The 12,969-nt window shown below is 40.3% G+C and overlaps 1 protein-coding gene across 4 annotated transcripts in view; it reads left to right on the forward strand.

The window, feature by feature from the left end:
* Window positions 1-3,420: 3,420 nt before the first annotated feature.
* The window catches only part of ttbk1a (tau tubulin kinase 1a), a 49,458-nt gene continuing 39,909 nt past the window's right edge, over window positions 3,421-12,969 (forward strand). For 3 of the 4 annotated variants that reach the window (XM_029776601.1, XM_029776603.1, XM_029776604.1), the window contains exons 1-4: window positions 3,421-3,622; window positions 8,723-8,881; window positions 10,060-10,207; window positions 12,860-12,933. In XM_029776601.1, coding sequence (XP_029632461.1) covers window positions 8,774-8,881; window positions 10,060-10,207; window positions 12,860-12,933 — 330 coding nt within the window. In that variant the 5' untranslated portion in view covers window positions 3,421-3,622; window positions 8,723-8,773. Of the gene's footprint in view, window positions 3,623-4,274; window positions 4,884-8,722; window positions 8,882-10,059; window positions 10,208-12,859; window positions 12,934-12,969 lie in introns of those variants that run through there. The other variant, XM_029776602.1, reaches the window with a different exon arrangement.

Genomic DNA, 12,969 nt, shown 5'->3' on the forward strand with positions numbered 1-12,969 from the left:
AATAAGGGTAAAAGACATTTGGGGAGACAGTGTAACGTTCAGGCCAATACATTCTAGTTCATTATCACATGACCACTCAATTTGTTTACATCGGATATGTTCTTTAATGTAAATCATCAGACCCCCTCCTCTCCCTTCAATCCTTCAATCCAAGAGGCACCGAGTTTGAAGGTAGACCTTGAAATGCATCCACAGGTACACCTCCAATTGACTCAAATTATGTCAATTAGCCTATCAGAAGCTTCTAAAGCCATGACATTATTTTCTGGAATTTTCCAAGCTGTTTAAAGGCACAGTCAACTTAGTGTATGTAAACTTCTGACCCACTGGAATTGTGATACAGTGAATTATAATTAAAATATTCTGTCTGTAAACAATTGTTGGAAAAATGACTTGTGTCATGCACAAAGTAGATGTCCTAACCGACTTGCCAAAACTATAGTTTGTTAACAAGAAATTTGTGGAGCGGTTGAAAAACAGGTTTTAATGACTCCAACCTAAGTGTATGTAAACTTCCGACTTCAACTGTATCTCGAGAGTGGGAGATGAAGGGTCATGTGTTACAAACCAGAGTCTACACTACAACGAGTCACACACAGGCAAAAATATTGGTGGTTTACTGAAGGAGTCATGCGTGAAGTTGGACCACCAACAAAGAACCTGCCTTGGGACCTCATGTATAAATTGTGCGTACGTACAAAATATACCCCAAAATGTGCGTGCGCCAGTTTTCACGCAAAAATTGGCATTTATAAAAATGTAACCTGACTTAAGAATGTGGTCACCTCCCCGCAAACTTTAGACCGTGGATACACACATCTCTGCTAGTGGTTTAAATATTGTTTTGCAAGCTGGCAAGTAGCCTAATTTTATTTTTGCAAATGAAGGATATGATGAAAAGCTTATTCATAAAAAAAATGTAAACAGGAAGACATACAAGAATTTAGCCTTTTGATGTTAGTGTTTCCTTTTCCGAATCTAAAATACAGACATATTTATTTTATTTTCATAACCATTATAGAATAAATGTCTCACCTTTTCTGGCCATGATGGGTTCATACAACAAATTACTACACTGAACAAAAATAAAAACATAACATATTCCATGTTTCATGAGCTGAAATAAAATATCCCAGAAATGTCCCATATGCACAAAAAGCTTATTTCCCTCAAATGTTGGGCACAAATTTCTTTACATCCCTGTTAGTAAGCATTTCTCCTTTGCCAAGATAATCCATCCACCTGACAGGTGTGGCATATCAAGAAGCTGATTAAACAGCATGATCATTACACAGGTGCACCTTGTGATGGGGACAATAAAGGCCACTCTAAAATGTGCAGTTTTGTCACACAACACAATGCCACAGATGTCTCAACTTTTGAGGGAGCATGAAATTGGCATGCTGACTGCCATGCCGACTACCATAAGCCGCCTCCAACATCGTTTTAGATCATTTGGCAGTACATCCAACCAGCTTCACAACCGAAGACCACGTATATAGTGTTGTGTGAGCGAGCGGTTTTCTGATATCAACATTGTCAACAGAGTGCCCCATGGTGGCAGTGGGGTTATGGTATGGGCAGGCATAAGCTACGGACAATGAACACAATTGCATTTTATCGATGGCAATTTGAATGTACAGAGATACCGTGACAAGATCCTGAAGCCCATTGTCGTGCCATTCATCCGCCGCCATCACCACATGTTTCAGCATGATAATGCTGACGGACTTGTACACAATTCCTGGAAGCTGAAAATTCCCCAGTTCTTCCATGGCATGCATACTCACCAGACATTTCACCCATTGAGTATGTTTGGGATGCTCTGGATCAACGTGTACGGCAGCGTGTTCCAGTTCCCGCCAATATCCACAACTCAAAGGAGATGTGTAGCGCTGCATGAGGCAAAAGGTGGCCACATCAGATACTGACTGGTTTTCTGATCCACACCACCTTTTTTAAGGTATCTGTAACCAACAGACCAATAGATTAGGGCCTAATGAATTCATTTAAATTGCCTGATTTCTTTATATGAACTGTAACTCAGTAAAATCTTTGAAATTGTTCCATGTTGCATTTATATTTTTGTTCAGTGTATGTCCATATCTCAATGAATTGTACCTAGTAACCCAGTAAATAGTGTATTTCAAGTTGCAATTGCATAGGCAGTGCAGTTTATAATATACAGTTGAATTTAACAGTTGAACAGTTGATCTTTTACATTGAAGTACTCCTTTATATGCTACTGTAAGTACTGTCATTTCTTTTTTTTTGTAGCCTGCCCAAGACAATGTTTCAGAATTCGTGGACAGTCCATTATATTTAGGTTGGGAGAAAAGTTTAATGCAAAACACTGTTGAATTCAAACGTTCTGCTGACAGGTCTACAAGAATTTGCCAGTGTTTACTCTTCAGAAACTGACACAGTCCTTTCCCAGATACAGCATAAGTTACTGCAAAAATATTAAAACATTCTGCTAACACAGTAAATAGACCGGTAGCTTGAGTCAAATATTTGATAATATGGGCAGGTTGCCGTATTGCTGTGCTATAGGAGCGTGACATGTTTGCCTATTTAATCTCAGAGCCTATACCAAGTCAGCACCTCTCAAAGTTGCAACTACCATCACGTGTGAAAAGGAGATCCCAACCATCTCAATGATAGCCCCTCTTCAAACTAAGCTAAAAAAACACTTTGCAGCATTTCATGATGACACCCCGTTAAATCACTGAGATGAAGAGGGCCTTTGTTGAAGACAGGTATTTATTATTATTATTATTATTATTGGATCATCTTGATATTTTCCTGTATGTTTGCTTTGACAATGTAAGTGCTCGATCTTTCCATACTAATAAAGCCTATTGAATTGTCAGGTACACACACTCCTCCATTCTTGCACTTTGCACATTAACATTAAGTCTCCAAATAGTGAGAACCTGAAGCCCTGAACAGTTTTCCTTTTCCATTTACTTGACATAAACTGCACTCACAAGCACTGAAAGCAAGAGTGTGCAGCCTACAAAAGGCTCTGCAGCAGCACAGCCTATGTGCAGGTTGGTTGAGCGGTACCTTGGACAGCCCTGCCACTTGCTAATACTACTGTAATACTATTTTAGGCTGCTCTATACTCAAGTCAAGCCTATACTGAAATATCTGTGGGAGAAAGGTCCTCCTCAAAATTACTTTGAGAACTCCCCAAATTATATAGATAGGGCTATTTATAGAAATACACAAATAAAAACAATCCCCCTTAAACGTTTTGTTCAAAATCATTTTCATCCGTCATCCTCCCTAACTTTTAAGTCACCATGTACATTTTTTCAAAACATAATTATAAGCCTAATTGTGCGTCCAGGTCTCAAATGTTCTTCTCCGCTCCAGTAGGTGGCGGTATGTGCTGTGTAGCCTATACACAACGCTCTGAGGAAAGCACAGAGGACGAGCGTTGTGGTTGCTAAATGATGCTGATGCTGGGGACGCGAATGTAAGCAGGGAGGATGCTGCCGTAGAAATGGTGGTACGTGGGGCGAACGTCCTGAAATGGTTTTGACCGTTGAGGCGAAACAATGCGCCTCTTCAAAGTCTTCGAGGTTTTCATGTCATCACGGCTGAAGAGAATTAGGTAAGAAGAAACGCTTTACTATCCTATTGCTATTTCCATTGCCCAGTTTTGAAGGGTTATGTAAATATCGCTGTATGTTTGTACACGGAAGGCCCAGGTGGCTGAATTAAGGAATTATAGTTGTCTTAATGAATATGAATGTGGAATTTGGATTTGAATTGCAGTAGAATGTACTAATGGCCGTGGAATGTATTTAAAATATAGCAATACATTTTGATCCTCCCAATCCATTAATGCCAATCGGCTATTATAGACCTATATCTATTATTGTGCGTATTTTAGTATGATATAAGGTCCAGGGCTGGCCTTTTCCAGTGATTGGTTCACGTTGGGAATTGTAGTCCCGTGTTTTTGCTCTCATTTATGCTAAATTGCATTCGGTATTATTTTTCCTAATGGTAGGTCTACCTTTATCAAACAATTCCATTAAAAGATGCAATATTATTGTAAAATTAGAACGGCTGACGTCCAACTGCCAACTCTCTGTCCATTACACGGGAGGAGAAGAAACGGACTGTTATTGGGGTAGAATATTTGTAAGGTGGGACAAGCTTTGTGAGTTCTTGCATAATCTTTATGGGGTGTCGTGCGCCCCCTGTCGCCATAAAGGCGGTAGTAATAGGTGGGTCTCTTGTCAAGCATGAGTCTACGCTGCAGTGCGGACAAAAACTGTGGAGTGGGATGGACCGAGAGCCGTGGCGTTGGAGAGCATATAACCGTATTTTAAACCGAGACATCAAGTATTAAGACAAAGCATTGTATCGGACTAGTTTTTCGGAATTGGACCCACTTGCTTACCTGGATTTTAGTCGTCGACAATGTATTTGAATTGTGCATTCATGCAAAGCCTACACCTGTACACTGCAGTTTGTAATCATAGGAATCCGCTTGCCTGACACATTTGTGTCGAAGAAATAGGATATTATTCTAGTTTAGAAAAATGCAAATATTTTTTTGTAGTGTTAGGCCAATACACAATTGAAGAAAATCAAATGCTTGATTGAATTTATTGGAGGTTTCGCTTGGGATAATTGCCTGCTAAATGCATAGGAGTACGGTTCATTTTAGCGTCGGATATCGGAGTAGATGTTTATATGGACCTTTGAAAAGTTCTCGCAATGGATTTTGTCATACATGGGGAAATGATGCTATTATTGAGTGTATAGCTGTAGCAGTACTGTTTGTCAGAGGAAGTCTTCTCCCACCTTAAAATCCCAAATGAAGATTCCAAAAAGACGGAGACGTGCCGTCTCTGCGCCAGGTAATATTCTTCATGACATCTCCGTTTGGCTAATAACTTTCACCTAATGTGGATATCAGTAGGCCAAGGCCTAACGGGCATGAATGGAACTTGCTGGGTGCTTTATTAAAGAGGCTATATATGACTTTTGTCTCTGGGGCTGTTCTTGAGCCATAAGGGGTGCCCAAAATTGACAGAAATGTTGTCCAGAAATTGAACAAAAAGTTAGGTTTATTTATTGTGTGATAGGGCTATAGCTATTTATGTAACCATATTTAAACCGTCAGTTAGGTTAAAAAAAATATATACTGCATGTACACTACTTAACCTGGCCCTTTGTTGGTATTGGTTATTGACTAACTCAAACTCTCTCTTTGCCTGTTATTTGTGAATGTTGAACAGTCAGTTGCCTTAGTAGCAGATAGGTCTACAGAGTTATAGCACACACCCAGTGTAGTGTTCATTTGCTTATAACCCATCAAGAAGTATCAATTAAACTCAATAGGAACATAATACTATTACGGTTTGTGTTTAAGAGTAAGGCTAAACATTTGTCTAATTGTTAGGCTATTATAAATGACTTTAGGATGAGATATCAGATTTGTGTAATTGTTCCAACTTTTTACTTGCCAGTGTTACATGTAATAATACAGGTTCAACCGTGGCTTGGATCAGGACCTATTTACAACATTTATACTGCCAAATATAGATCTGGCACCTGTGAAGTAATTAATAGATTGTAATATTTTTTTTAAATGTTTTTCTTTTAATTTTCAACTGTCCATTGCTATATACAGTATGTCTCGTAGTTCTAATCATCGTCTTATATGGATGTTATGCTAAATTATTGCATTGTATTGTTTGTGTGTATTGTTGTCTGTCATAGTATTATTTGTCATCATTGTCTACTCATTCAAATTACAACTGGCATTCTCATAAATATTATTTTCATATATAAACATCTCTAAACATCATTGCTTTGGTTGTGGAGGCAGTCGTAACAAACCTCTTTGTATTTGTATTTTGTTTTGGCTTGTAGGCTAACAAAGGAGGGTTTTGGCATCGACTAAATTGGCCAAGGTCAGGATTTTTTTCTCAGACGTAAGGTTTTTGAAGAGGTTGTAAATATGGTGAGAGGTTAATGTGTTCTTCAAAGTTCCCTTGGAAATGTGGCTGCACTTTTACCCACCAGTTTGAACACAAAATGGCTGCCGCGGCTTCCTTCGCGGATTTCAAGGAAATTTCATGATTTCGCTTCATAGTTCTGGGAAACTTGAAAGCAAACCCTTGGCTTTTCGCAAAGTAGATCCCCTCACACTATTGATAGTGTAGGACAGCAAATACACATTTAGTTGTGTGTTATAATTGATAGGAGTCTATCAAGTCTCTCACTATTCTCACTGATGCACTGCCCTTATGTTTTGCTATCACAGCCCAGTGAAAATGAGACTATGATGATGCTTATACGATTTTCCTTTTTCAAGATTATTATTGGACTACACCCAAAGGGGGGAACAGGCTTGCAGTGTTTCCCTACATAAGCAGAATCTGTCATAACACCTGACAAGATGGCCATAATATTATAATAGTTAGACAGAGCATTATATATTATCTTAAACCACACAACCTGAAGCCTACTTTATATGATCTTATAGGGTGGCATCATGATGAGCAGTCACTATAACTGCTGATCAGCAAATTATCTTGATTGATCAATTATTAGTCAGTCATACTTATGAAAGTATAAAATAAGCTTAAAGGCATAGTTCACTCAAATGACAAAATGACATTCATTTCCTTACCCTTTAAAGTAGTCTCTGGACAAGGACACCAATATGATTTGTAAATTGGGTGAACTATCCCTTTAATGATTTAAGGTTAAAGTAAAATATGAATTCCAATTCCATGGCTGTAGTGTGTGGAAGTTAATATGGAGGTTGTGTAGAGGACGCTAAGTGAGGAAATGCTCCCTGAACACCTTTCCGCCCCGTTCTAGAACTCTGAATGCTTGCTGGTTCAATTCAGTACTTCTGCCTGGTCCTACCTTCACTTGAACTCCTTACAATATTGCCTGCTCTTGTGGGTTTTAGAGCAAGTCTGAGGAGAGCACTAGGGCCGCTTTTAGCAGGGTGCAATGTTTATGGGACATTCAGATATAAAATGTTACGTAGAACGAACATGCACCTCTGACATGTAGAATAAGGAGTCGCGTAAGCTCTATTCATGACATTTCTATCTGCAAGGTTCCACAACATTTGCCTACTGAACATGACCCAGGTGTTGCTACATTTGCAGTGTTACTGGCCTGTATTCTTGCTGTGCTATGGGAGTGCTTGAAATAACCACCAGTTATTGGCACGTTGATGTTCAGCGACACAGCATCCATTCACAAACTTCCCGCCGTAGCAATGCAAATGTTGGCAACCGACCCAGGTGCATTGACAAACCTTGCTTTAAAGCCATAAGCACTGGCAATACCACCCTCGTGGGCTCACACGCTCTGTCTAAACCTATTGTATGTGTTCCTAGTGCATTTTGTCACTCTTTTTCACAGCTGACTAATCTGCTAGATAATGCACACAGTCTCTCTACTGGCCTCAGCCTAGGCATGACTAAGTACCCCCCCCCCCCCCAAGTGGAGCTGAGCTGTGCATGCATAACTAAATGGTCCATGGCCCTGCATGCAGAATAGCATGGTTTTGGTACTAACCTACTTACATTCATCACTCTTATCCAGATGTTGTTTACCCAGAATAATCATAAGCATCTAGAAAATACAATTGGATTGATATCGGTTCGAACCCAATACGTATTCTGTCTGTAATAGTTTAGAGGGCTAACAGCGACTGACCAGATATTACAATGTAAAAACAGATTTTGTTTTATAAAGTCAAATTTAAGAAGTGTCTATCTCATCAGGCAAAATTGGTTACAATGACGTCATGGTCAGGTTGTATAAGGAAGTTTTGCAGAAGTCTTTTTAGCAACCAAATCTGGTTGTTATCTGGTGACGCCTTGATCTCGTCACGAAGAGGACGTCTTTACCTGATTGTAACAGAGACCAGTTGGTCGTAAACTAGGTATATGACGTCTTCTTAACCCCCCAAAAATGAGTTTACAACCAGAAAATTTGAGGCCAAATAATATTTCCATTACTATTCATTTCATAGATATATTATCAATTTGTTGTTGTACAGCAGTGTTCAAGACTGAGAATGGTTATGATCCCACTTTATAGTAGGTCACTAAAACCATGTATCACATACAAATTACATATATTATAGGTATACTATTGGCATATATTGTTACATAATCAAGCTTTTGTTCAAAACTCTTAACTCAGCGCTCAAGCAGAGTGTGATGTACTGTGCTTCAAGTGCCAAAAGTCATTTGAAATTTGATTTGGCCACACCCTAAGGAAAGTGCATCTCCTTACTGGGCCTGATGTTATTCAGATATGAAGGACATTTCGTATCCATGGACAGATATAGTCGCTGTAGTTGATGTACCTCCAACATACAATATACCTAAGGCCTTATTTTCCATTGTTCACTTGAGGTAAGAAATGCAGAGTATGTACTGTCTGTCCCCCTTATTCTTTCAAGACAATCTAGATGTCCAACTACAACCGTCAATACCAGCAAGCTTTCTGTTTGACCAGGGTATTTGCACGGACAACTGCAAATACCATTTTGTTTTCTCCTCCACTTTGGCCCGAGCTAACAAAACGAATGGCTTTGTAAGACAACCCTGACGTATGCCTTTTGCTTTGAGTGCGCTGTGTGATGCCTGCTCTTGGGTATTGTGTTAAAAGACAGGGAATAAGACTGACTTATGTCCTATTGAATATCCTTTTCCAGATAAATGGCTCATTTAAGTTGGGAGCTGCTCGCGTTCTGTCGGGCTGGCAGATGCAGTGCCTAGTGCCAGCCCTCCAGGACCACGCCAACATGAATGGGGCTGGGGAGACGGCGGACATACTGCCCCCTAACTGCATGGTCAAGGACCGATGGAAAGTGGTGAGTACGCTGCATAGTAGATCTAGTCGTGGTTTTGTCTTGGTGTATAGTCGCTCTATATCAGTGTTTCCCTAAGGGGCTAAGTACAAGGTTACCTTCACACACACAGATCTGACTCCCCATCACCAAGGTTCTCCGTGTCTCACCAGAATTAAAGGGATTGTGTACTCGAAAGTTGAAGTTGAGCAGATAAATCCAAAATCAGTTTGTCAGGTTTTTTCATACCTTTAAAGCAAGCAAATTACAGAATTCTGCAGGCCTCCATCCAGCCTGAATGGGAAAGATTGTAACTAACTAATACACAGCAGTATCTATTCCCTGTCGTTCCTATTCATTTGGGACCACAAGATTGTCCAATGAATTAAACTCTACTTCAGGAGCTACAGAACAGAATGTCAAATTGACTCAATACTGCTTTTGGGGTGTTAAATCATTGGACACACTTATTTTGCGGTGAAATGTCCCTTTAATGGTATCTGACAAACTTTTGGGGGGTTACTTCTGGCCCTTTAATGATATCCTATACGCAGTTCAACACATTTGTCCCACTGAATTAACAAAGTGATAGCGCAACAGCCAAAGTTACTGTGCTTCTGATGGTGATCACTTGGACGACCCTGTCAGCCAAAGAGCTGAGGAAGAAAGTAGAGGGTGTTTGCAGATGGCTGGTAAATATTTGTCTTCGGCACTTGGCTGTCATGATCAAGCCATAAATTATAATAGGGTTGTTCATATCACTTAAGTACTTGGTGAAAGAAATAAAAAGGCAATAGAGGAGTTGAGGAAGTGGGGCTGGAGAAGGAGGGATGGGACGAAGGAGGGCAACTATCTAATCTCTCAGCAAAAATGAATTTACTCGATTACTGTTCGACCAATAAGACACACCTCTCTATCTCCTGGTCCCAGATCAGTTTGTGCTGTCTTGCCAACATATTTTGGTTGTTGTCATGCCAAACAATGACAATGACCATAGGAGTTGGCAAGACAGCACAAACAGTTCTAGGATCAGGCTAACCTACTCTTCCATCAAAACTGGTGTTCTTCATGCAAAAGGGTTTGTCAAGTTGAACTTCAATTTGATTAGTACAGTACATTTATTTCATTGATTTAAAGCCAGCATTCGAACAGCGCAAGAAGAATGTTATTTAATACACTTTTTATCCTTGACACCTTTCTAGCTGAAGAAAATCGGAGGAGGAGGTTTTGGGGAGATCTACGAAGCGCTGGACCTATTGACGCGGGAGAACGTGGCGTTGAAGGTGGAGTCGGCCCAGCAGCCCAAACAGGTCCTGAAGATGGAGGTGGCAGTCCTGAAGAAACTGCAGGGTAAGGGCCCACTGCGGCGGCCATTTTGGGCCTTTCTGCGAGTTTTTATAACAATGAGCCTGGCAGTGCCACTGCGGCAGCCATTTTGTGTTTACCATTCTGCTTAGTGAATGAGTATGAAGGTGTCTGTGCTGCTCAGCCGTTCTTCATTGACTTGTCATTCTCACAGTATGGCATTCTTTGTCGATGTCACTTGACTTGAACCCAGATCCCACCTCTGACACCATGTGACAACATACTTTGTGTTGTAGTCATGACAGACAAATAACGCTTCAGTCAGCTACAGTACATAGTCAAGTAAGAACATTTGTCTTTCCTGTGTAAGATAAATAGGTGTTACATCAATACTGCGTAAGACTGCACTTATGATTGGTTATAAAATCTGCTATGTCATACTCATGACAGTCTAGTTAAAAGCGTAACCATCTCTCCTCATGACAGCACAACGTAGGTTTCAGGACAGTAGAACCAGGCAAGGTGTTACTGCTTTGGATGTCCTTTGAGACATCCTGTCAGAGAGTGACACAAAAGGACGCCGAATTTCCTCTCACATTGTCATGACCACCCTTAAGCGTCCTACAGCGTTAAAAGCCGCAGAGCCATGCAGTCTACTGTGACAGACGTCGGCAACTCCATAAAAAGCCAATTAGATTAGTTTAGTAAATATGTAATAATGGGCTGCCAGACTATTGTGACTAGGTGGCTGTGGACTTTGAATAGAGCTTTTGTCCAAGTGGCTAGGGGAGAGCTACAATGGCTCTGTCTGCCCTGCATTAAGCTAGTTTAATGGACCCTTCACTTCCTGTCCTTATTTAGTGGGTCACCGATGCACTATTTAAGCATATCTGTTTCGCTTTTTGAATTTGTGTGCTGCTTGCATTATGGCCCTTGAATCTTTTGCTCGAGGTTCAAGCAAATGTGGGAACAGATGTCTCTCTCGCGTACCACACCCATAGTAGCTTCACGGAAGAGTGGCTAAGAATAGCTTAGGCCTAATGAATCAGTAGGTAACCAAGTAAACCACTCCACATCATTACTCATGTTGTTATTGATTAAGGGGCCTTTGATCTCCTTGAAGTTCAGTGTAGGTAAAATGTCTACAAGGCCATTATGTAGTAGTAGCTGTAGTGAAAAATACTCCACTCATGATAAAAAAAAGGCCCTTCAAAATGTGCCTGGAAAATAAGCAATATAGTGCTGCTTGTTTTTGGTTAATACGCACATCGGTAGGAAGTAGAGGTCCCAACAATCAGATATCTTACAATTGTGCCCTTAAAGCCAAACATGCATCCTAACAGTACTTTATTGATGCTTGATTGCATGGTCCCGGCAGTATATCCAAAACAGTGAACAAATTAGAACAAATCTTTTGGCTTAGACCGTGCCTTTAATTCTGCCATAACGGGCCCTCTATATGTTTTTATGTATATTAACTGTTGTGACTCACAGCATGTTTTTGCATGCTGGGTGGGGCAGCAGTAACGTGTTAAACGTGATGGTGATCACGTGGCACATAGAATGAGAGCAACTCTCTCCTCCTGGTGTATGCACGTCAATGTGCCAGGGTGACAAGTGACTCACTTTGGCTACGAGTCATCGTCACAATATGAGGGGACAAAAAGTAACCTCGAAAGCTGTCACACGTCAGTCACAGTGTGTGTGTCTGTCGCCCAAAGCGACGCATGATTGGTTTGCAACATGTACTATGTCTTTGAAGAAGCTAATGTTTGTGTGTGTGTGTGTGTGTGTGTGTGTGTGTGTGTGTGTGTGTGTGTGTGTGTGTGTGTGTGTGTCTGTGTGTCTGTGTGTCTGTGTGTCTGTGTGTATGTTGGTATTTTTATGTACATATTAAAGGAACACTCTGCAATGTGACATCATCAAACGTAGCGGGGCGAAACAACAAACAAATTCAAATCAGCTTAGACTGCTACTGTTGGCCCTTCCCAGCATTCCCATATCATGAGGTGCAAATACGGTTGTTGTTGGAAGCAGGACTGGAAGCAGGACGACACCCTTTGGCGTATGATGATGTCATATTATAGACTATACCTTTTTAAGGAATATCAAAACAACCCAAACAATGAGATCAAATGAAGTTCCCTCAGAATTTTTTTTAAAGTCTGAGATTCCTAAATGTTCGGTACTAACTGTTAGTCACATTAACATCAAAAGATTAATGATGCATGATGAATAACAATGATTTATGCCCAACTGATCATCCTTAATTGGGATTAACTGTGAAGAAAAGGAAGACCAGGAAACATGGACTGGCCAGATCATTCATTTGTCCAGTTTTATTTGACTGGCAATATTTGATCTTTTATAGAATATTTAACACAAGGCCATGTCCAAGAGAAAGAATGACGTTCTGAAAAGAACAGTCCTGAGACAGATGTTGCCGGAAGAAAACCTGGAAAGAAAAGATTGCTTTATCCTTTCTTCAGCCATTGAGTGTCAACATGAGTGGTTCTGCTGTATTTGCATTGATGGATATGGGAATTTAAAATGGATCTTACCTAGGTCCTGTCACCACTCCCATCTCCCTGGTGTAACCAATGAAAACCAATCCAGTCATCAAGTTGAAGTAAAATGGAATATTTTGACATCTGCATCTTTGAACTACGATTCTTAAAATACGCCTTTTTTTTTTAGGTAAAAACCATGTGTGCAAATTTATTGGCTGTGGGAGAAATGACAAATTCAACTACGTGGTCATGCAACTTCAGGTAAGAAGCTGACCTTTGCTTTTTTTAAAGATTGAC

Source organism: Salmo trutta, chromosome 14 (genome assembly GCF_901001165.1).
Source record: "Salmo trutta chromosome 14, fSalTru1.1, whole genome shotgun sequence".
NCBI classification, from domain to species: domain Eukaryota; kingdom Metazoa; phylum Chordata; class Actinopteri; order Salmoniformes; family Salmonidae; genus Salmo; species Salmo trutta.